The 24,206-nt window shown below is 55.2% G+C and overlaps 1 protein-coding gene across 1 annotated transcript in view; it reads left to right on the top strand.

Moving 5' to 3' along the window:
* Positions 1–24,206, top strand: part of LOC140472017 (uncharacterized) — a 153,146-nt gene that overhangs the window by 8,926 nt on the left and 120,014 nt on the right. The window contains exons 4-14 of the mRNA XM_072567457.1: positions 1,123–1,290; positions 2,563–2,718; positions 5,755–5,910; positions 6,189–6,341; positions 8,503–8,661; positions 10,316–10,477; positions 11,248–11,430; positions 11,784–11,942; positions 13,104–13,259; positions 22,161–22,310; positions 22,988–23,140. Of these exons, the coding sequence (XP_072423558.1) occupies positions 1,123–1,290; positions 2,563–2,718; positions 5,755–5,910; positions 6,189–6,341; positions 8,503–8,661; positions 10,316–10,477; positions 11,248–11,430; positions 11,784–11,942; positions 13,104–13,259; positions 22,161–22,310; positions 22,988–23,140 (1,755 nt within the window). The remainder of the gene's footprint in view (positions 1–1,122; positions 1,291–2,562; positions 2,719–5,754; positions 5,911–6,188; positions 6,342–8,502; positions 8,662–10,315; positions 10,478–11,247; positions 11,431–11,783; positions 11,943–13,103; positions 13,260–22,160; positions 22,311–22,987; positions 23,141–24,206) is intronic.

Below are 24,206 nucleotides of genomic sequence, written 5' to 3'. Positions count from 1 at the left end.
CTCTGTAACCCCCCTTCACCCCCCTCCCTATCTCTGTAACCCCCCTACACCCCCTCCCTATCTCTGTAACCCCCCCTATACCTCCTCCCTGTCTCTGTAACCCCCCTACACCCTCTCCCTATCTCTGTAACCCCCCTTCACCCCCCTCCCTATCTCTGTAACCCCCCTACACCCCCTCCCTATCTCTGTAACCCCCCTATACCCCCTCCCTGTCTCTGTCACCCCCTACACCCCCTCCCTGTCTCTGTAACCCCCTACACCCCCTCCCTATCTCTGTAACCCCCCTACACCCCCCTCCCAATCTCTGTAACCCCCTACACCCCCTCCCTATCTCTGTAACCCCCTCCCTATCTCTGTAACCCCCCCTACAGCCCCTCCCTATCTCTGTAACCCCCCTACACCCCCTCCCTATCTCTGTAACCCCCTACAGCCCCTCCCTATCTCTGTAACCCCCCTACACCCCCTCCCTACCTCTGTAACCCCCTCCCCTCCCTCCCTATCTCTGTAACCCCCCTACAGCCCCTCCCTATGTCTGTAACCCCCCTACACCCCCTCCCTATCTCTGTAACCCCCTACAGCCCCTCCCTATCTCTGTTACCCCCCTACACCCCCTCCCTATCTCTGTAACCCCCCCTACACCTCCTCCCTGTCTCTGTAACCCCCCTATACCCCCTCCCTGTCTCTGTCACCCCCTACACCCCCTCCCTGTCTCTGTAACCCCCCCTACACCCCCTCCCTATCTCTGTAACCCCCCTACACCCCCTCCCTATCTCTGTAACCCCCCCTACAGCCCCTCCCTATCTCTGTAACCCCCCTACACGCCCTCCCTATCTCTGTAACCCCCTGCAGCCCCTCCCTATCTCTGTAACCCCCTACACCCCCTCCCTGTCTCTGTAACCCCCCCTACACCCCCTCCCTATCTCTGTAACCCCCTACACCCCCTCCCTATCTCTGTAACCCCCCTACAGCCCCTCCCTATGTCTGTAACCCCCCTGAACCTCTCCCTATCTCTGCCACCCCCTCTAGCTCCAGTTTCTCTGCTGTCTGTGAGAGATGTTTCCCAGGGAAGGGTCTCTGTTGGATCAGCAGTTGTGGTGAAAGCTGTTTTTCTCTCTCTCTCAGTGTCTCCTAAAGGCCAAGGATCCACATGTCCGGACACGACCAGACTGCATTATGTCTGTCGGATGAACTTCACCGCTCCCTGCGATGGAGACGATTCCTGTGGTCACTGGGCATCGTGCTGTAAGACGGAGTGTGGACCTCGATGTGTGTCACAGTGGTTTGCGAGAAGTAAGCCCCTCTCACCCCGAACCTACGCTACCCCAGCAGGTCAGAGGACCAATAATCCCCCCACATTCAGTGACAGGGTCTCCTTTGCATGGGAGGGCAGGGCTTTGTCAGGCTAGACCCGCTGTGGTGTGGACACCGGGCTGTAAGTCCCACTCCAGCATTCCGGGATAAACATAGCCTTGTTAGCAACAGGAAAGGTAGCTTTGTACAGGGACGGCTGTGTCTCCCAAGCTTGACTGAGCCTGTATTTTTGAGAAAGTGAGAAAGGTGATTGGTGAGGGCAGGTCAGTGGGTGTTGTCGATAGGGATTGTAACAAGGCCTTTGACAAGGTCTCTCATGGTAGGCCAGAACAGAAGGTGAATATACACGGGATCCACACACAGTGAGCTGGTAAGATGGATCCACAACTGGCTTAGTGACAGAAGCACAGAGAGTAGCAGTGAAAGGGACTGGAGAACCGTGATCGGTGGTGTCCCACAGGGATTTGTGCTGTGACCCCCTTGCCATTTATCAGATATATAGGAGGAGAATGAAGGTGGCCCCCCCGATGAATATGTTCGTGATCGTCACGCAGGTTAGGGGGAGCTGTGGATACGAAGGAGGATTGCCCGAGGACAGAGCAGGATGGAGATAGACCAGAGGATTGGGTGAAGAGATGGAGTGTAATCTGAGCAAATGTGAGGTGATGCGTTTTGGGAGATCGAATAAGCCTGGTTTGTTTTCACGTGAACATGGAAAGGATGAGAGTCGACCTGATAGAAGGTTCCTCACTTACAAACCGAATGTATCGCCTGGTCAGTTTTACTTTCCCAGGACAGAAATGTCAATGACTATAGGAGCACAGATTTGGGGTAAAAGGGGAGACCGTGGGAGGCAGGTTTGTTTAACACACAGGGTGGTTAGTATGTGGAAAGTGCTGTCACGGGGGGTGGTGGAGGCAGGTACAGGAGCGATGTTGAGGAGGCACCTTGACAGATTGAGGAACTGGTAGGGGATAAAGGGATGTGAAAACCCAAGAGATAAAACGTTTTCAGGAGTTTATCACCATGGAAAGGGGAAAGTGATGCTGTCAGAGGAGGAGAGCAGTTGGAGGGAAAGAGGGAAGCAACAGTAAGTGAGAGGGTTATTGCAGAGGGTGGGCAGTAGAATGAGCATTCCCTGGTTTGGGAATGGGGGGAGGGTGGGGAACAGATGGGGAAGGTGTGAAGGAGTATGTGAAGGGCCCTGTGTGGGACTCTGTAACTGTGTCTGTCCTACCTTCCCATTGACAGAGCCTGCTGACCAGTGCCCAGAGGAGGACACCCTCTCCATGTTCTGTCAGATCAGCACCGGGCGTTCCTGTAATGACAACGGGGACTGTGATGGATACCACTCGTGTTGTGATGCTGGCTGTGGGAAGAAATGCATCCCAAAGTGTTTCACTGGAGGTGAGAAAGAGAGAGAGAGTGTGTGAGAGAGGGAAACACATCCAATGTGCCGGACATAGACAGTATCCAGGGAGTACAGATTCCCCAAGGCCATCCTGGAATCCCGGCTCTGATCCCTCCTCCCAGGTTAGCGAGGGATAGGGGCTCGGCAGAACAGGACCCCGCTTCTAATCCCTGTACCTGGTAAGGGATGGATCGTGGTGTGACACAGACAGGGATCCTGTTCCCGATCCCTGTCCCTGTGTTAGGGAGGGATCGTGGTGTGACACAGACTGGGATCCTGTTCCCAATCCCTGTCCCTGGGTTAGGGAGGGATTGTGGTGTGAAACAGACAGGGATCCTGTTCCCGATCCCTGTCCCTGTGTTAGGGAGGGATTGTGGTGTTACACAGACAGTGATCCTGTGTTCCCAATCCCTGTCCCTGGGTTAGGGAGGGATTGTGGTGTGAAACAGACAGGGATCCTGTTCCCGATCCCTGTCCCTGGGTTAGGGAGGGATTGTGGTGTGACACAGACAGGGATCCTGTGTTCCCAATCCCTGTCCCTGGGTTAGGGAGGGATTGTGGTGTGAAACAGACAGGGATCCTGTTCCCGATCCCTGTCCCTGGGTTAGGGAGGGATTGTGGTGTGACACAGACTGGGATCCTGTTCCCGATCCCTGTCCCTGGGTTAGGGAGGGATTGTGGTGTGACACAGACTGGGATCCTGTTCCCGATCCCTGTCCCTGTGTTAGGGAGGGATTGTGGTGTGACACAGACAGGGATCCTGTTCCCGATCCCTATCCCTGGATTAGGGATGGATCGTGGTGTGACACAGACAGGGATCCTGTTCCCGATCCCTGTCCCTGGGTTAGGGAGGGATTGTGGTGTGACACAGACAGGGATCCTGTTCCCGATACCTTCCCCTGGATTAGGGAGGGATTGTGGTGTGACACAGACAGGGATCCTGTTCCCGATCCCTGTCCCTGGGTTAGGGAGGGATTGTGGTGTGAAACAGACAGGGATCCTGTTCCCGATCCCTGTCCCTGGGTTAGGGAGGGATTGTGGTGTGAAACAGACAGGGATCCTGTGTTCCCAATCCCTGTCCCTGGGTTAGGGAGGGATTGTGGTGTGACACAGACAGGGATCCTGTTCCCGATCCCTTCCCCTGGATTAGGGAGGGATTGTGGTGTGACACAGACAGGGATCCTGTTCCCAATCCCTGTCCCTGGGTTCGGGAGGGATTGTGGTGTGACACAGACAGGGATACTGTTCCCAATCCCTGTCCCTGGGTTAGGGAGGGATTGTGGCGTGAAACAGTCTGGGATCCTGTTCCCGATCCCTGTCCCTGGATTAGGGAGGGATTGTGGTGTGACACAGACAGGGATCCTGTTCCCGATCCCTGTCCCTGGATTAGGGAGGGATTGTGGTGTGACACAGACAGGGATCCTGTTCCCGATCCCTGTCCCTGGGTTAGGGAGGGATTGTGGTGTGAAACAGACTGGGATCCTATTCCCAATCCCTGTCCCTGGGTTAGGGAAGGATTGTGGTGTGAAACAGACAGGGATCCTGTTCCCGATCCCTGTCCCTGGGTTAGGGAGGGATTGTGGTGTGAAACAGACTGGGATCCTATTCCCAATCCCTGTCCCTGGGTTAGGGAGGGATTGTGGTGTGACACAGACAGGGATCCTATTCCTGATACCTGTCCCTGGGTTAGGGAGGGGTTGTGGTGTGACACAGACAGGGATCCTGTTCCCGATCCCTGTCCCTGGGTTAGGGAGGGATTGTGGTGTGACACAGACAGGGATCCTGTTCCCGATCCCTGTCCCTGGTTTAGGGAGGGATTGTGGTGTGACACAGACAGGGATCCTGTTCCTGATACCTGTCCCTGGGTTAGGGAGGGGTTGTGGTGTGACACAGACTGGGATCCTGTTCCCGATCCCTGTCCCTGGGTTAGGGAGGGATTGTGGTGTGACACAGACAGGGATCCTGTTCCCGATCCCTGTCCCCGTGTTAGGGAGGGATTGTGGTGTGACACAGACAGGGATCCTGTTCCCGATCCCTGTCCCTGGATTAGGGAGGGATTGTGGTTTGACACAGACAGGGATCCTGTTCCCGATCCCTGTCCCTGTGTTAGGGAGGGATTGTGGTGTGACACAGACAGGGATCCTGTTCCCGATCCCTGTCCCTGGGTTAGGGAGGGATTGTGGTTTGACACAGACTGGGATCCTGTTCCCGATCCCTGTCCCTGGATTAGGGAGGGATTGTGTTGTGAAACAGACTGGGATCCTGTTCCCGATCCCTGTCCCTGTGTTAGGGAGGGATTGTGGTGTGAAACAGACAGGGATCCTGTTCCCGATCCCTGTCCCTGGGTTAGGGAGGGATTGTGGTGTGACACAGACAGGGATCCTGTACCCGATCCCTGTCCCTGGGTTAAGGAGGGATTGTGGTGTGAAACAGACAGGGATCCTGTTCCCGATCCCTGTCCCTGGGTTAGGGAGGGATTGTGGTGTGACACAGACAGGGATCCTGTTCCCGATCCCTGTCCCTGGGTTAGGGAGGGATTTTGGTGTGACACAGACAGGGATCCTGTTCCCGATCCCTGTCCCTGGGTTAGCGAGGGATTGTGGTGTGACACAGACAGGGATCCTGTTCCCGATCCCTGTCCCTGGGTTAGGGAGGGATTGTTGTGCAAACCACACAGTATCCTACTCTCCAGGAATATGAGTACACCCTGTTTGGATGTTGTGGTCTGTCTGATGCCTCTGTTCCATCACAGTTAAGTCGTCTGTCTCTCCTCAGCCCGTTCTCTGTTCCCACTGTCGGCCACGAGAGAGGAATTGTGTGTGAGCTGTCTGGAATACTGCGGCAGATCATGGAGTAGTGTTGTGAAGGCTGAGTTGTCCCACCCTCTCTCCAATTCCCAGCTTCCTTCACAAGGCACTGGGCTCCATTCTGTCAGTGAGATGGGAGAGTGGGGTGTTTATCTGTTAATTCCACAGTCACAAGTGATTTGTTGTCTGATTCTGTCCCCCATCTCCCTGTGTTTGTCTTCACAGAGAACGGAACCTGTCCCATTGCAAGGAGGCTGACGATGTTGTGCAACACGACCCTGGGAAAAGACTGCAAGAACGACACGCAATGCGACGTGTGGCAGAGGTGCTGCCTGGCCAAGGGCTGCGGTGGGAAATGTGTCCCAACATTCATCAGTAAATGTGAGTATCCATCACCGCGGTGCCTCCCACAGGTTTGTGTGATAATCCCGAATGTGCTGAAGAGGACCAATGTGAGCAGTGTAGAGTCAGCTTTACACTGTACCTATGAGCATGGTGTCTCTGTCCTGGTAGTGTTTGATGAGTCGGCGCTGTAGAGGAACCATGACTCTGTATCTAATACCACTGTCCGTGTCGTGGGAGTGTTTGATAGAGGACAATGGAAACATTACACTGTATGTAAACAAATTGACCAAGTGAAACCTTATTCTCTCCTTCAGTTTTGCGAAAGAAATGCCCAGAACATTCCCGTGTGTCTTTTCACTGCAAGAAAAACAGGACTCGATCTTGTGAGGATGATGATGATTGTCCTTCCTATGAACAGTGCTGCGAGATTGGATGTGGCAAGAAATGTGTCTCCTCATTCAGGCAAGGTAAGGATTAGGGTCTGACAGAGTGTCAGCAGGGGAATGGTCTGGGGCAAGATAGTTCAGCACAACGGAGACGGCAGGGTACAGACTGAGAGAGTCCCGAGACTGCAGGGAGCAGAGTGAGAGAGTCCCGAGACTGTGGGGAGCAGACTGAGAGAGTCCCGAGACTGCAGGGTACAGACTGAGAGAGTCCCGAGACTGCAGGGAGCAGAGTGAGAGAGTCCCGAGACTACAGGGAGCAGAGTGAGAGAGTCCCGAGACTGCAGGGTACAGACTGAGAGAGTCCCGAGACTGCAGGGAGCAGAGTGAGAGAGTCCCGAGACTACAGGGATCAGAGTGAGAGAGTCCCGAGACTGCAGGGAGCAGACTGAGAGAGTCCCGAGACTGCAGGGAGCAGACTGAGAGAGTCCCGAGACTGTGGGGAGCAGAGTGAGAGAGTCCCGAGACTGCGGGGAGCAGAGTGAGAGAGTCCCGAGACTGCAGGGAGCAGACTGAGAGAGTCCCGAGACGGCAGGGAGCAGACTGAGAGAGTCCCGAGACTGCAGGGAGCAGAGTGAGAGAGTCCCGAGACTGCAGGGAGCAGAGTGAGAGAGTCCCGAGACTGCAGGGAGCAGACTGAGAGAGTCCCGAGACTGCAGGGAGCAGACTGAGAGAGTCCCGAGACTGCGGGGAGCAGAGTGAGAGAGTCCCGAGACTGCAGGGAGCAGACTGAGAGAGTCCCGAGACTGCAGGGAGCAGAGTGAGAGAGTCCCGAGACTGCAGGGAGCAGAGTGAGAGAGTCCCGAGACTGCAGGGAGCAGAGTGAGAGAGTCCCGAGACGGCAGGGAGCAGACTGAGAGAGTCCCGAGACTGCAGGGAGCAGAGTGAGAGAGTCCCGAGACTGCTGGGAGCAGACTGAGAGAGTCCCGAGACTGCAGGGAGCAGAGTGAGAGAGTCCCGAGACTACAGGGGGCAGACTGAGAGAGTCCCGAGACTGCAGGGATCAGAGTGAGAGAGTCCCGAGACTGCAGGGAGCAGGCTGAGAGAGTCCCGAGACTGCAGGGAGCAGACTGAGAGAGTCCCGAGACTGCAGGGAGCAGACAGAGAGAGTCCCGAGACTACAGGGAGCAGACTGAGAGAGTCCCGAGACTGCAGGGAGTAGACTGAGAGAGTCCCGTGACTGCAGGGATCAGAGTGAGAGAGTCCCGAGACTGCAGGGAGCAGAGTGAGAGAGTCCTGAGACTGCAGGGATCAGAGTGAGAGAGTCCCGAGACTGCATGGAGCAGACTGAGAGAGTCCCGAGACTGCAGGGAGCAGACTGAGAGAGTCCCGAGACTGCAGGGAGCAGACTGAGAGAGCCCCGAGACTGCAGGGAGCAGAGTGAGAGAGTCCCGAGACTGCAGGGAGCAGACCGAGAGAGTCCCGAGACTGCAGGGAGCAGAGTGAGAGAGTCCCGAGACTGCAGGGAGCAGACTGAGAGAGTCCCAAGACTGCAGGGAGCAGACTGAGAGAGTCCCGAGACTGCAGGGATCAGAGTGAGAGAGTCCCGAGACTGCAGGGAGCAGACTGAGAGAGTCCCGAGACTGCAGGGAGCAGACTGAGAGAGTCCTGAGACTGCAGGGAGCAGACTGAGAGAGTCCCGAGACTGCAGGGCGCAGAGTGAGAGAGTCCCGAGACTGCAGGGAGCAGACTGAGAGAGTCCCGAGACTGTGGGGAGCAGACTGAGAGAGTCCCGAGACTGCAGGGAGCAGAGTGAGAGAGTCCCGAGACTGCAGGGAGCAGACTGAGAGTCCCGAGACTGCAGGGAGCAGAGTGAGAGAGTCCCGAGACTGCAGGGAGTAGACTGAGAGAGTCCCGAGACTGCAGGGAGCAGACTGAGAGAGTCCCGAGACTACAGGGAGCAGAGAGAGAGAGAGAGACCCGAGACTGCAGGGAGCAGAGTGAGAGAGTCCTGAGACTGCAGGGAGCAGACTGAGAGAGTCCCGAGACTGCAGGGAGCAGAGTGAGAGAGTCCCGAAACTGCAGGGATTAGACTGTGGTCGACCCCAGTCTGTACATTGTTCCAATTCTTTTTCCCGGACCATTGCACTCCTGAAAACAGCAAATATATCCCTGATGTGGAATCCCTGTCGGTCTCCCCTCTCGTGTGTAAGTCGAGTCTTATATCGGAATGTTGTGTTTCCAGGTGAGAGACCCGGAGAGTGCTCAAGCCCAAGTCAACTGAGCTATGTGTGTAACACAACTCTGGGCAGGGAATGTAGAAATGAGAGCGACTGTGGCAGATGGGGCACGTGCTGCATGACCCCGTGTGGGTACAGATGTGTCCTCAGGCATTTCAGAAATGGTGAGTTCTTCTTGTCTGAGCTTCACTCACTGTTCATCTGGTGTTCCTGAATGGATGTGGTGTGGGACAGGACAGAGCAATGTTTCAATGTGTATCTCACCATGTGCTGTCCCTGTCCTTGGGGAGTCTGATGGGGGTGAGTTAGAGGCAGCGTTACTCTGTGTCTAACCCCATGCTGTCCCTGTCCTGGGAGTGTTTAGTGCGGAGAGTGCAAAGTGAACTTTACTCTGCATCTGACCCCATGCTGTCCGTGAACTGCAGTTCTTCGATGTGGGACAGTGTGGAGGAACTCTGTACCTAATCCCGTGGTGTCCCTTTCCTGGGAGTGTTTAATGGGGACAATGTAGAGGGTTCTTTACTCTGTGTCTACCCCGTGGTGTCCCTTTCCTGGGAGTGTTTAATGGGGACAATGTAGAGGGTTCTTTACTCTGTGTCTAACCCCGTGCTGTCCCTGTCCTGGGAGTGTTTAATGGGGACAATGTAGAGGGTTCTTTACTCTGTGTCTAACCCCGTGGTGTCCCTATCCTGGGAGTGTTTAATGGGGACAGTGTAGAGGGTTCTTTACTCTGTGTCTAACCCCATGCTGTCCCTGTCCTGGGAGTGTTTAATGGGGACAATGTAGAGGGTTCTTTACTCTGTGTCTAACCGCATGGTGTCCCTGTCCTGGGACTGTTTAATGGGGACAGTGTAGAGGGTTCTTTACTCTGTATCTAACCCCGTGGTGTCCCTGTCCTGGGAGTGTTTAATGGGGACAATGTAGAGGGTTCTTTACTCTGTGTCTAACCCCGTGGTGTCCCTGTCCTGGGAGTGTTTAATGGGGACAATGTAGAGGGTTCTTTCCTCTGTGTCTAACCCCGTGGTGTCCCTTTCCTGGGAGTGTTTAATGGGGACAATGTAGAGGGTTCTTTACTCTGTGTCTAACCGCATGGTGTCCCTTTCCTGGGACTGTTTAATGGGGACAGTGTAGAGGGTTCTTTACTCTGTATCTAACCCCCTGGTGTCCCTGTCCTGGGAGTGTTTAATGGGGACAATGTAGAGGGTTCTTTACTCTGTGTCTAACCCCGTGCTGTCCCTGTCCTGGGAGGGTTTAATGGGGACAATGTAGAGGTTTCTTTCCTCTGTGTCGAACCCCGTGGTGTCCCTTTCCTGGGAGTGTTTAATGGGGACAATGTAGAGGTTTCTTTACTCTGTGTCTAACCCCATGATGTCCCTGTCCCTGGGAGTGTTTAATGGGGACAGTGTAGAGGGTTCTTTACTCTGTGTCTATCCCCGTGGTGTCCCTTTCCTGGGAGTGTTTAATGGGGCAATGTAAAGGGTTCTTTACTCTGTATCTAACCCCGTGCTGTCCCGGTCCCTGGGAGTGTTTAATGGGGACAATGTAGAGGGTTCTTTACTCTGTATCTCACCCCGTGGTGTCCCTGTCCCTGGGAGTGTTTAATGGGGACAATGTAGAGGGTTCTTTACTCTGTGTCTGACCCCGTGGTGTCCCTGTCCTGGGAGTGTTTAATGGGGACAATGTAGAGGGTTCTTTACTCTGTGTCTAACCCCCTGCTGTCCCGGTCCCTGGGAGTGTTTAATGGGGACAGTGCAGAGGGTTCTTTACTCTGTATCTAACCCCGTGCGGTTCTGTCTCTGTCTTTTCTCCCAATGGAAGATGACGGGCTGTGCCCTCGCCCAGACCATCTTGCCCGTGTGTGTAACTCCACTTTTGGGAAGGTGTGTGAGTCGGACCAAGATTGTGCTGGATCTCAAAGGTGCTGTGATGCTGGGTGTCAGAAACGTTGTGTCCTGTCGTTCTACAGAAAGTCTTATGGAGGTAGTTCCTGGTCCAAAAGGAATGGCTGCTTAACCTGTCTGTATGAGGCAGAACTGTGACCTTTGCTTCTTTATATCTCACTTTGTGTCTGTGGTGTATTTCCCTTTGCCTCTCTTTGTGCATTCCTGCAGCACACCTCTCTCTCTCTCTCTCTCTCTGTGTGACGTCATTTCATCTCCATCTTTTGCACGTCTGTCTGTTTCTCTCTCTCCCTCTTTGTCTGTCTGTCTCTCTGTGTCTCTCTGTCTTTCCCTCTCTCTCTGTCTCTCTCCCTCTCTCTGTCTGTATGTCTCTCTCTCTCTCTCTATGTCTGTCATTGTCACATTCCACTCTTTCTCCATCGTGTCTCTCCATCAGTCCATCTGTGTTGCTATCTCTCCTCTCTGTCTCTCTCCCTGTCCTTCTTTCACCTCTCGTTCTGTCTGTCTCTTGCATGTTCGTCTGTGTCTCTCTTTCTGTCTTTGTCGCATTCGACTCCCTCTCTTTCTTGGTCACGTCTCTCCCTCTGTCACTTGCTCTCTGTGTTGCTATCTCTCCTGTCTCTCTCTCGCCCTCTCTCTGTGTCCCCTTTGTTCAGTCTGCCTCTTGCACGTTCCTCTGTCTCTCTCTGTCTTTGTCACATTTCCCTCCCTGTTCCTCTCAGTTCTTGATCTCCCTCTCATTCTCCCCCTGTCCCTCTCTCCCCCACCCTCTCAATCTCTCTGTCTCTGTCTCTCACACACCCACACCTCTCCTGATCTCTCCTATAAGCGGAACTGTTACACTTGCAGACTCTGGGAAATCTGAGGAATGTCCTAAGCCATCCTCCCTGGAACGTGTCTGCAGGATGAATCACAGCGTCTCGTGTGAAGATGATGACGATTGTGGCAAGTGGACGTCATGTTGTGAGACACCGTGCGGTAGACGCTGTGTCAATCCCTTCATGGGGCAGAGCAGGAGTTTGTCAGTCTCAGGTAACTGTGTACATTCCATAATCCTTCGATCATACCAGACTGGGATCACCGGTCACAGTTCCCCGGTCTCCACATCTCCTTAGGTTGAACTGTTCTCTGGTGTGTACTGTTCCCCAGTCTCCTTATCACCTCGAGACACCATGCACAGTTTGTATCTCTGCAATCGTGGTGGAATGGGTTGGTGTTGGGAATGTAGTCGGCACAGTCGAGGGTTGAGGGTGTAGTGCTCGTTGCACCAATAAAGCTGCTACGTCCTGATGTCCTTGATGAGGCCTTCCTCTGTGTCTGAGCCGTGTCTATCTCTCTCCCTTTCCCTGTCCCTCCTTCCCTCCCTCACTCTCTCTGTGTGACAGATCGGACATCTGGAATGTGTCCTTCTCCTGCTCGCCTCTCTGCTGTGTGTAACCTGAAATACGGCGAGGTGTGTGAGGAGGATGATGACTGCTACGCATGGCAGATGTGCTGCAACACCAGCTGTGGGCAACGCTGTGTCCATCCCTACCGCAGCAGGGGTAAGTAACCCCGTTTACTTAGCACCACTCTACCGTCTCCCTCCCCACCCACAACCTCCACCCCAGAGCATGTTCATCAGGGATCGGGAGACACAGAAAGTCACTGTGTTTGTGTTGCTATTTCTGCGTATGTGTGAATGTGTGTCTCTCGCTCTCTCCCTCGCTCTCTGTCTTTCCCTCTGTCAATGGACGTCTCTGCGATATTGGGCAGACATGATCAGTTCTTGGAACTCTGTCTCTCTTGTCAGTTTGTGTCTGTCTCTTTCTTTCTTTCTCTCTCACAGCTTCTTTCGTCCCATCACATCTCTCACTCTCCCTTTCTTTCCCGTTCAGTTTCTCTTTGTCTCCCTCCATCTGTCTCTCTCCATCTCTGTCCCTCTGTCTCTCCCTTTCTCTGTCTCTCTCTCTCTCTCTCTCCTCTCTCTCTCTTACTCTGTGTGTGTGTCTCTCTCTGTCTGCATCTCCCCAACTCTGTCCCTCAGTTTCTCCCTCTCTCTGCCTCTGTCTCCCTCCCTCCCTCTCTCTCTATCTCTCCCTGTCACTGTGTTTTGCTCTTTCTGTCTGTCTCTCTTTCTGTCTCTCCCAGTCTGTTTCTATCTCTCTGTCTGTTCCTCTGTCTGGCTGTTTGTCTCTCTTTCCTTTCCTCTCTCTTTCCATCTCTATATCTATGTTTGTCTATTTCTCTCTTTTTCTCTGCCTCTGTCTTCCTCTGTCCCCCGCCTCTCTTTCTGTCTCTGTCTGTCTCTCCTGCTCCCTTTTTCCTGTTTCTCTTTCTCTCTGTCTCTGTCTCCAACCTCCTATCTCTCTCTTGCTCTCTTTCTCTCTCTCTCTCTCTCTCTCTCTCTCTCTCTCTCTCTCTCTCGTGACCACTCCCCTCCACCCGGCTTTGTCTCTGACTCTCTATCCCTGTGTCTGTCTGTCTCTCTCACTGTCTCTATTTCTTTCTCTCTCTCTGTCTCTCTCTCCCTGCTTGTCTTTTGCTCTCTCCCCCTCATTCTGTCTCTATTTCTTTCTCTCCCTCTCTCTCTCTCTCTCTGTCTCTCTCTCTCTGTCTCTCTCTCTATCACCCCGCCCTTGAGCTCGGGGCGAAGTCAGTGAATGATAGTTCAAGCAGCAGCAGCAGCAGTTTCTGAAGCTAAGATGGAGCCTCTGTCTCTGTAGGGAGCGAACAAAGGTGTCCCGCACCTTCCAGACTGAGCCACGTCTGTTCCATGAGTTTCCACACTCAGTGCAATGAGGACAACGACTGTGAGGGCTGGCAAACCTGCTGCAATACCACCTGTGGGAATAGATGTGTCTTCAAGTTCCTGTCCAGACGTAAGGCACCACTCCTGTTAAGCTCTGTGTATCATCCCACTGGCTACAGGTATCGAGCCGGGAGGGTTTGTTGGTGGGAGAGTGTGGAGGGAGCTGCACCCTGTATCTAACACCATGGTGTCCCTGTCCCTGGGAATGGTGGATGGTGGGACAGTGTGGAGGGAGCTGCACCCTGTATCTAACCCCATGGTGTCCCTGTCCCTGGGAATGGTGGATGGTGGGAGAGTGTGGAGGGAGCTGCACCCTGTATCTAACGTCATGGTGTCCCTGTCCCTGGGAATGGTCGATGGTGGGAGAGTGTGGAGGGAGCTGCACCCTGTATCTAACCCCATGGTGTCCCTGTCCGTGGGAATGGTGGATGGTGGGACAGTGTGGAGGGAGCTGCACCCTGTATCTAACGCCATGGTGTCCCTGTCCCTGCGAATGGTCGATGGTGGGACAGTGTGGAGGGAGCTACACCCTGTATCTAACACCATGGTGTCCCTGTCCCTGGGAATGGTGGATGGTGGGAGAGTGTGGAGGGAGCTGCACCCTGTATCTAACGCCATGGTGTCCCTGTCCCTGGGAATGGTGGATGGTGGGAGAGTGTGGAGGGAGCTGCACCCTGTATCTAACGCCATGGTGTCCCTGTCCCTGGGAATGGTGGATGGTGGGACAGTGTGGAGGGAGCTGCACCCTGTATCTAACACCATGGTGTCCCTGTCCCTGGGAATGGTGGATGGTGGGAGAGTGTGGAGGGAGCTGCACCCTGTATCTAACCCCATGGTGTCCCTGTCCCTGGGAATGGTGGATGGTGGGAGAGTGTGGAGGGAGCTGCACCCTGTATCTAACGTCATGGTGTCGCTGTCCCTGGGAATGGTCGATGGTGGGACAGTGTGGAGGGAGCTGCACCCTGTATCTAACCCCATGGTGTCCCTGTCCCTGGGAATGGTGGATGGTGGGACAGTGTGGAGGGAGCTGCACCCTGTATCTAACCCCATGGTGTCCCTGTCCCTGGGAATGGTGGATGGTGGGAGAGTGTGGAGGGAGCTGCACCCTGTATCTAACCCCATGGTGTCCCTGTCCCTGGGAATGGTGGATGGTGGGAGAGTGTGGAGGGAGCTGCACCCTGTATCTAACCCCATGGTGTCCCTGTCCCTGGGAATGGTGGATGGTGGGACAGTGTGGAGGGAGCTGCACCCTGTATCTAACGTAATGGTGTCCCTGTCCCTGGGAATGGTGGATGGTGGGACAGTGTGGAGGGAGCTGCACCCTGTATCTAACGCCATGGTGTCCCTGTCCCTGGGAATGGTTCATGGTGGGAGAGTGTGGAGGGAGCTGCACCCTGTATCTAACGCCATGGTGTCCCTGTCCCTGGGAATGGTGGATGGTGGGAGAGTGTGGAGGGAGCTGCACCCTGTATCTTACACCATGGTGTCCCTTTCCCTGGTAATGGTCGATGGTGGGAGAGTGTGGAGGGAGCTCCACCCTGTATCTAACGTCATGGTGTCGCTGTCCCTGGGAATGGTGGATGGTGGGACAGTGTAGAGGGAGCTGCACCCTGTATCTAACCCCATGGTGTCCCTATCCCTGGAAATGGTGGATGGTGGGAGAGTGTGGAGGGAGCTGCACCCTGTATCTAACGCCATGGTGTCCCTGTCCCTGGGAATGGTCGATGGTGGGAGAGTGTGGAGGGAGCTGCACCCTGTATCTAACGTCATGGTGTCCCTGTCCCTGGGAATGGTGGATGGTGGGACAGTGTGGAGGGAGCTGCACCCTGTATCTAACCCCATGGTGTCCCTGTCCCTGGGAATGGTGGATGGTGGGACAGTGTGGAGGGAGCTGCACCCTGTATCTAACGCCATGGTGTCCCTGTCCCTGGGAATGGTGGATGGTGGGACAGTGTGGAGGGAGCTGCACCCTGTATCTAACCCCATGGTGTCCCTGTCCCTGGGAATGGTGGATGGTGGGACAGTGTGGAGGGAGCTGCACCCTGTATCTAACCCCATGGTGTCCCTGTCCCTGGGAATGGTGGATGGTGGGAGAGTGTGGAGGGAGCTGCACCCTGTATCTAACGTCATGGTGTCGCTGTCCCTGGGAATGGTCGATGGTGGGACAGTGTGGAGGGAGCTGCACCCTGTATCTAACCCCATGGTGTCCCTGTCCCTGGGAATGGTGGATGGTGGGACAGTGTGGAGGGAGCTGCACCCTGTATCTAACCCCATGGTGTCCCTGTCCCTGGGAATGGTGGATGGTGGGACAGTGTGGAGGGAGCTGCACCCTGTATCTAACCCCATGGTGTCCCTGTCCCTGGGAATGGTGGATGGTGGGAGAGTGTGGAGGGAGCTGCACCCTGTATCTAACCCCATGGTGTCCCTGTCCCTGGGAATGGTGGATGGTGGGACAGTGTGGAGGGAGCTGCACCCTGTATCTAACGTAATGGTGTCCCTGTCCCTGGGAATGGTGGATGGTGGGACAGTGTGGAGGGAGCTGCACCCTGAATCAAACGCCATGGTGTCCCTGTCCCTGGGAATGGTTCATGGTGGGACAGTGTGGAGGGAGCTGCACCCTGTATCTAACGCCATGGTGTCCCTGTCCCTGGGAATGGTGGATGGTGGGAGAGTGTGGAGGGAGCTGCACCCTGTATCTTACCCCATGGTGTCCCTTTCCCTGGTAATGGTCGATGGTGGGAGAGTGTGGAGGGAGCTCCACCCTGTATCTAACGTCATGGTGTCGCTGTCCCTGGGAATGGTGGATGGTGGGACAGTGTAGAGGGAGCTGCACCCTGTATCTAACCCCATGGTGTCCCTATCCCTGGAAATGGTGGATGGTGGGAGAGTGTGGAGGGAGCTGCACCCTGTATCTAACGCCATGGTGTCCCTGTCCCTGGGAATGGTCGATGGTGGGAGAGTGTGGAGGGAGCTGCACCCTGTATCTAACGTCATGGTGTCCCTGTCCCTGGGAATGGTGGATGGTGGGACAGTGTGGAGGGAGCTGCACCCTGTATCTAACCCCATGGTGTCCCTGTCCCTGGGAATGGTGGATGGTGGGACAGTGTGGAGGGAGCTGCACCCTGTATCTAACGCCATGGTGTCCCTGTCCCTGGGAATGGTGGATGGTGGGAGAGTGTGGAGGGAGCTGCACCCTGTATCTAACACCATGGTGTCCCTGTCCCTGGGAATGGTGGATGGTGAGAGAGTGTGGAGGGAGCTGCACCCTGTATCTAACACCATGGTGTCCCTGTCCCTGGGAATGGTGGTTGGTGGGAGAGTGTGGAGGGAGCTGCACCCTGTATCTAACCCCATGGTGTCCCTGTCCCTGGGAATGGTGGATGGTGGGAGAGTGTGGAGGGAGCTGCACCCTGTATCTAACACCATGGTGTCCGTATCCCTGGGAATGGTGGATGGTGGGACAGTGTGGAGGGAGCTGCACCCTGTATCTAACCCAATGGTGTCCCTGTCCCTGTGAATGGTGGATGGTGGGACAGAGTGGAGGGAGCTGCACCCTGTATCTAACCCCATGGTGTCCCTGTCCCTGGGAATGGTGGATGGTGGGACAGTGTGGAGGGAGCTGCACCCTGTATCTAACGCCATGGTGTCCGTATCCCTGGGAATGGTGGATGGTGGGACTGTGTGGAGGGAGCTGCACCCTGTATCTAACGCCATGGTGTCCCTGTCCCTGGGAATGGTGGATGGTGGGACAGTGTGGAGGGAGCTGCACCCTGTATCTAACCCCATGGTGTCCCTGTCCCTGGGAATGGTGGATGGTGGGACAGTGTGGAGGGAACTGCACCCTGTATCTAACCCCATGGTGTCCCTGTCCCTGGGAATGGTGGATGGTGGGAGAGTGTGGAGGGAGCTGCACCCTGTATCTAACGTCATGGTGTCCCTGTCCCTGGGAATGGTGGATGGTGGGACAGTGTGGAGGGAGCTACACCCTGTATCTAACCCCATGGTGTCCCTGTCCCTGGGAATGGTGGATGGTGGGAGAGTGTGGAGGGAGCTGCACCCTGTATCTAACGCCATGGTGTCCCTGTCCCTGGGAATGGTGGATGGTGGGACAGTGTGGAGGGAGCTGCACCCTGTATCTAACGCCATGGTGTCCCTGTCCCTGGGAATGGTGGATGGTGGGAGAGTGTGGAGGGAGCTGCACCCTGTATCTAACCCCATGGTGTCCCTGTCCCTGGGAATGGTCGATGGTGGGACAGTGTGGAGGGAGCTGCACCCTGTATCTAACACCATGCTCTCCCTGTCCCTGGGAATGGTGGATAGTGGGACAGTGTGGAGGGAGCTGCACCCTGTATCTAACACCATGCTCTCCCTGTCCCTGGGAATGGTCGATGGTGGGACAGTGTGGAGGGAGCTGCACCCTGTATCTAACTCCATGGTGTCCCTATCCCTGGGAATGGTGGATGGTGGGAGAGTGTGGAGGGAGCTGCACCCTGTATCTAACACCATGGTGTCCCTGTCCCTGGGAATGGTGGATGGTGGGAGAGTGTGGAGGGAGCTGCACCCTGTATCTAACGCCATGGTGTCCCTGTCCCTGGGAATGGTGGATGGTGGGAGAGTGTGGAGGGAGCTGCACCCTGTATCTAACCCCATGGTGTCCCTGTCCCTGGGAATGGTCGATGGTGGGAGAGTGTGGAGGAGCTGCACCCTGAATCTAACCCCATGGTGTCCCTGTCCCTGGGAATGGTGGATGGTGGGACAGTGTGGAGGGAGCTGCACCCTGTATCTAACACCATGCTCTCCCTGTCCCTGGGAATGGTGGATAGTGGGAGAGTGTGGAGGGAGCTGCACCCTGTATCTAACGTCATGGTGTCCCTGTCCCTGGGAATGGTGGATGGTGGGACAGTGTGGAGGGAGCTGCACCCTGTATCTAACACCATGCTGTCCCTGTCCCTGGGAATGGTGGATGGTGGGACAGTGTGGAGGGAGCTGCACCCTGTATCTAACACCATGGTGTCCCTGTCCCTGGGAATGGTGGATGGTGGGACAGTGTGGAGGGAGCTGCACCCTGTATCTAACACCATGGTGTCCCTGTCCCTGGGAATGGTGGATGGTGGGACAGTGTGGAGGGAGCTGCACCCTGTATCTAACCCCATGGTGTCCCTGTCCCTGGGAATGGTGGATGGTGGGACAGTGTGGAGGGAGCTGCACCCTGTATCTAACACCATGGTGTCCCTGTCCCTGGGAATGGTGGATGGTGGGACAGTGTGGAGGGAGCTGCACCCTGTATCTAACACCATGGTGTCCCTGTCCCTGGGAATGGTGGATGGTGGGAGAGTGTGGAGTGAGCTGCACCCTGTATCTAACGCCATGGTGTCCCTGTCCCTGGGAATGGTGGATGGTGGGAGAGTGTGGAGGGAGCTGCACCCTGTATCTAACGTCATGGTGTCCCTGTCCCTGGGAATGGTCGATGGTGGGAGAGTGTGGAGGGAGCTGCACCCTGTATCTAACACCATGGTGTCCCTGTCCCTGGGAATGGTGGATGGTGGGACAGTGTGGAGGGAGCTGCACCCTGTATCTAACGTCATGGTGTCCCTGTCCCTGGGAATGGTGGATAGTGGGACAGTGTGGAGGGAGCTCCACCCTGTATCTAACACCATGGTGTCCCTGTCCATGGGAATGGTGGGACAGTGTGGAGGGAGCTGCACCCTGTATCTAACCCCATGGTGTCCCTGTCCCTGGGAATGGTGGATGGTGGGAGAGTGTGGAGGGAGCTGCACCCTGTATCTAACACCATGGTGTCCCTGTCCATGGGAATGGTGGATGGTGGGAGAGTGTGGAGGGAGCTGCACCCTGTATCTAACCCCATGGTGTCCCTGTCCCTGGGAATGGTGGATGGTGGGAGAGTGTGGAGGGAGCTGCACCCTGTATCTAACACCATGGTGTCCCTGTCCCTGGGAATGGTGGATGGTGGGAGAGTGTGGAGGGAGCTGCACCCTGTATCTAACCCCATGGTGTCCCTGTCCCTGGGAATGGTGGATGGTGGGAGAGTGTGGAGGGAGCTGCACCCTGTATCTAACACCATGGTGTCCCTGTCCATGGGAATGGTGGATGGTGGGACAGTGTGGAGGGAGCTGCACCCTGTATCTAACACCATGGTGTCCCTGTTCCTGGGAATGGTGGATGGTGGGAGAGTGTGGAGGGAGCTGCACCCTGTATCTAACCCCATGGTGTCCCTGTCCCTGGGAATGGTGGATGGTGGGAGAGTGTGGAGGGAGCTGCACCCTGTATCTAACCCCATGGTGTCCCTGTCCCTGGGAATGGTGGATGGTGGGAGAGTGTGGAGGGAGCTGCACCCTGTATCTAACCCCATGGTGTCCCTGTCCCTGGGAATGGTGGATGGTGGGAGAGTGTGGAGGGAGCTGCACCCTGTATCTAACCCCATGGTGTCCCTGTCCCTGGGAATGGTGGATGGTGGGAGAGTGTGGAGGGAGCTGCACCATGTATCTAACGCCATGGTGTCCCTGTCCCTGGGAATGGTGGATGGTGGGAGAGTGTGGAGGGAGCTGCACCCTGTATCTAACGCCATGGTGTCCCTGTCCCTGGGAATGGTGGGAGAGTGTGGAGGGAGCTGCACCCTGTATCTAACGCCATGGTGTCCCTGTCCCTGGGAATGGTGGATGGTGGGACAGTGTGGAGGGAGCTGCACCCTGTATCTAACCCCATGGTGTCCCTGTCCCTGGGAATGGTGGATGGTGGGACAGTGTGGAGGGAGCTGCACCCTGTATCTAACCCCATGGTGTCCATATCCCTGGGAATGGTGGATGGTGGGACAGTGTGGAGGGAGCTGCACCCTGTATCTAACCCCATGGTGTCCCTGTCCCTGGGAATGGTCGATGGTGGGACAGTGTGGAGGGAGCTGCACCCTGTATCTAACACCATGGTGTCCCTGTCCCTGGGAATGGTGGATGGTGGGAGAGTGTGGGGGGAGCTGCACCCTGTATCTAACCCCATGGTGTCCCTGTCCCTGGGAATGGTGGATGGTGGGACAGTGTGGAGGGAGCTGCACCCTGTATCTAACGTCATGGTGTCCCTGTCCCTGGGAATGGTGGATGGTGGGACAGTGTGGAGGGAGCTGCACTCTGTATCTAACGTCATGGTGTCCCTGTCCCTGGGAATGGTGGATGGTGGGACAGTGTGGAGGGAGCTGCACCCTGTATCTAACCCCATGGTGTCCCTGTCCCTGTGAATGGTGGATGGTGGGACAGTGTGGAGGGAGCTGCACCCTGTATCTAACCCCATGGTGTCCCTGTCCCTGGGAATGGTCGATGGTGGGAGAGTGTGGAGGGAGCTGCACCCTGTATCTAACGCCATGGTGTCCCTGTCCCTGGGAATGGTGGATGGTGGGACAGTGTGGAGGGAGCTGCACCCTGTATCTAACGCCATGGTGTCCCTGTCCCTGGGAATGGTGGATGGTGGGACAGTGTGGAGGGAGCTGCACACTGTACCTAAACCCATGCTGTCCTGTCCTGGGAATGTTTAATAGTGGAACTGTGTAGAGGGGCTTGATACGGTATCTTGACTCAGTATCTTACCCCATGCTGTCCCTGTCCCTGGGAGTGTTTGATCGGGGGGATGGTGTAGAGAGACCTTTACTCTGTATCTAACCCCGTGCTGTCCCTGTCCCTGGGAGTGTTTGATCGTGCGGATGGTGTAGAGAGACCTTTCCTCTGTATCTAACCCCATGCTGTCCCTGTCCCTGGGAGTGTTTGATCGGGGGGATGGTGTAGAGAGACCTTTACTCTGTATCTAACCCCATGGTGTCCCTGTCCTGTGGGAGTGTTTGATCGGGGGGATGGTGTAGAGAGACCTTTAGTCTGTAACTAACCCCATGGTGTCCCTGTCCCTGGGAGTGTTTGATCGGGGGGATGGTGTAGAGAGACCTTTACTCTTTATCTATACCCCATGCTGTCCCTGTCCCTGGGAGTGTTTGATCGGGGGGATGGTGTGGAGGGAGTTTTACTCTGCATCTAACCCCATGCTGTCCCTGTCCCTGGGAGTGTTTGATCGGGGGGATGGTGTGGAGGGAGTTTTACTCTGCATCTAACCCCATGCTGTCCCTGTCCCTGGGAGTGTTTGATCGGGGGGATGGTGTAGAGAGACCTTTCCTCTGTATCTAACCCCATGCTGTCCCTGTCCCTGGGAGTGTTTGATCGGGGCGATGGTGTAGAGAGACCTTTAGTCTGTATCTAACCCCATGCTGTCCCTGTCCCTGGGAGTGTTTGATCGGGGGGATGGTGTAGAGAGACCTTTCCTCTCTATCTAACCCCATGCTGTCCCTGTCCTGTGGGAGTGTTTGATCGGGGGGATGGTGTAGAGAGACCTTTAGTCTGTATCTAACCCCATGCTGTCCCTGTCCCTGGGAGTGTTTGATCGGGAGGATGGTGTAGAGAGACCTTTACTCTGTATCTAACCCCATGCTGTCCCTGTCCCTGGGAGTGTTTGATCGGGGGGATGGTGTAGAGAGACCTTTACTCTGTATCTAACTCCATGCTGTCCCTGTCCCTGGGAGTGTTCGATCGGGGGGATGGGGGAGAGAGACCTTTACTCTGTATCTAACCCCATGCTGTCCCTGTCCCTGGGAGTGTTTGATCGGGGGGATGGTGTAGAGAGACCTTTACTCTGTATCTAACTCCATGCTGTCCCTGTCCCTGGGAGTGTTCGATCGGGGGGATGGGGGAGAGAGACCTTTACTCTGTATCTAACCCCATGCTGTCCCTGTCCCTGGGAGTGTTTGATCGGGGGATGGTGTCGAGCTCCCTTTACTCTGTATCTAACCCCATGCTGTCCCTGTCCCTGGGAGTGTTTGATCGGGGGGATGGGGGAGCGAGACCTTTCCTCTGTATCTATACCCCATGCTGTCCCTGCCCTGTGGGAGTGTGACCCTCTCCATATGTCCTGATGTTCCTTGCAGCGACCCAGTGCCCTGCCTCCACCCGCTTGGACCCATTCTGTGAGATGAAGTTGGGAGACGTGTGTCAGAATGACACTGACTGCCATGCCTGGTCATCATGCTGCAATGCCACCTGTGGAAAGAGATGTGTACCTAGTTTCCTCATGAGCCGTAAGTGATCAGTGTGTCTCTGTTTGATCAGAGACGATGGTGTGGTGATGACAGTACATGGCAGTGTGGGCAGGGAGCTGGGTGTGTCTGTCTGGGTGTGTGTTTGTGTGTCTGTGAGGGTCAGTGTGTGGGCGTGTGTGTGTGTAATAGTGTGTGGGTCAGTGTGTGGATGTGTGTGTGTGTGTCTGTGTGGGACAGTGTGTGTGTGTGTCTGTGTGTATGTGTCTGTGTGTGTGAGTGTGTGGATGTGTATGTCTGTGTGTGTGTATGTGTCTGTGTGTGTGTGTGTGAGAGTGTGTGTGTATGTGTCTGTGTGTGTGTGTGAGAGTGTGTTTGTGTGTGTGTGTGTGTATGTGTCTGTGTGTGTGTGTCTGTGTGTGTTTGTGTGTGTGTGTGTGTGTGTGTGTGTATATGTCTGTGTCTGTGTCTGTGTGTGAGTTTGTGTGTGTGTGTGTTTGTCCGCGGTTTAGGGGGATGTGGGAGGGTGGTATTTGGAGATTCACCTGGAATTGCCTAAATACATGAGGCTTCCTGAATCCCGGGGCTGTGGAGCTGGTCTATCCGTGATGGAAGAGCAGTGGGAGTTCCTCGTTCAGCTCTCGTGTCTCACTCGAGCCGATCCGAGGGAGTTGTGTGTTTCCGTACAACCGTATCCATACTGTCTCTGTGTTGTCCAGGTGATGATATCTGTCCTGCTCCCCACCGCCTGGAGCCCATGTGTGACCTGAAACTCGGAGATCGTTGCAGCGGAGATGAAGACTGTGATGCCTGGCAGAGCTGCTGTGAGAGCAAATGTGGAAATATCTGTATCCCCAGCTTCATGGATGATGGTACGTTGTGGGGGTGGGTGACACTGTGAGGGAGATGTTGTGGAGAGCAACACAGAGAGAGAGAGAGTCAGAGAGAGGAGGGGGCACTGGGAAGGTGGGAGAGAGAGAGAGACAGAGAGAGAGAGAGAGGAGGGGGCACTGGGAAGGTGAGAGAGAGAGACAGAGAGAGGAGGGGGCACTGGGAAGGTGGGAGAGAGAGAGACAGAGAGAGGAGGGGGCACTGGGAAGGTGGGAGAGAGAGAGAGAGAGAGGAGGGGGCACTGGGAAGGTGGGAGAGAGAGAGAGAGACAGAGAGAGGAGGGGGCACTGGGAAGGTGGGAGAGAGAGAGCAAAGGGGACCAGGAGAATGGGATACAGAGACAGAGAGAGAGAAAGACATGGATATTGTGTGTGTGTGTGAGCTAGAGAGAGAGAGAGGGACCGGGAGAATGGGAGAGACAAATAAAGAGAGAGAGGGAAAGGTGAGGGAGGAAAGAGATTGAGATAGAAAGAAAGGGAGAGGCGAGGGAAGAATGAGATGGAGTGAGGGGAGGAATGAGGCAGAGAGACTCTGGGTGACATGAAGGAGGAATGAGAGAGGAACATAGAAAGGGACATGGAAGGATTGGGAGAGTGGCTGGTGGGAAATATGATTGGACAGATGGTGTGTTCAAACCAGAGAGTAGCAGGGGATGAGGGAGTCCAAACAACTCGAGAAGTTAGACAGATAAGACTTAGGTTTAGATTTCTATTTTATTTTCACTTGTCGTGGAGTAGAGGAATCCAGGAACACAGTGTAAAAGGTATTCTTCATTGATCATTCCAGCAAGATGGAATTGGTGAGAGAGACCGAGAGGGAGAAATAGAGATAGACAGAAAGATATTAATCCTACCGTCTAACCACAGATATCTGCTGCAAACCCATCGGCTCCAACAGCTTCCTGGACTACACCTCATCCCACCTTGCCTTCTGTAAAAACACCATCCCTTATTTCCAATTCCTCTCTCCACCTCTGCCACATCTGTTCTTGATGCTGCTTGATCCTTTGTGCTTTTCCAGCACCACACCCTTCAGAAAGATATAAAT

The sequence above is a fragment of the Chiloscyllium punctatum genome, unplaced genomic scaffold (genome assembly GCF_047496795.1).
Source record: "Chiloscyllium punctatum isolate Juve2018m unplaced genomic scaffold, sChiPun1.3 scaffold_218, whole genome shotgun sequence".
NCBI classification, from domain to species: Eukaryota; Metazoa; Chordata; class Chondrichthyes; order Orectolobiformes; family Hemiscylliidae; genus Chiloscyllium; species Chiloscyllium punctatum.
This window is presented reverse-complemented; position numbering and strand designations above follow the sequence as displayed.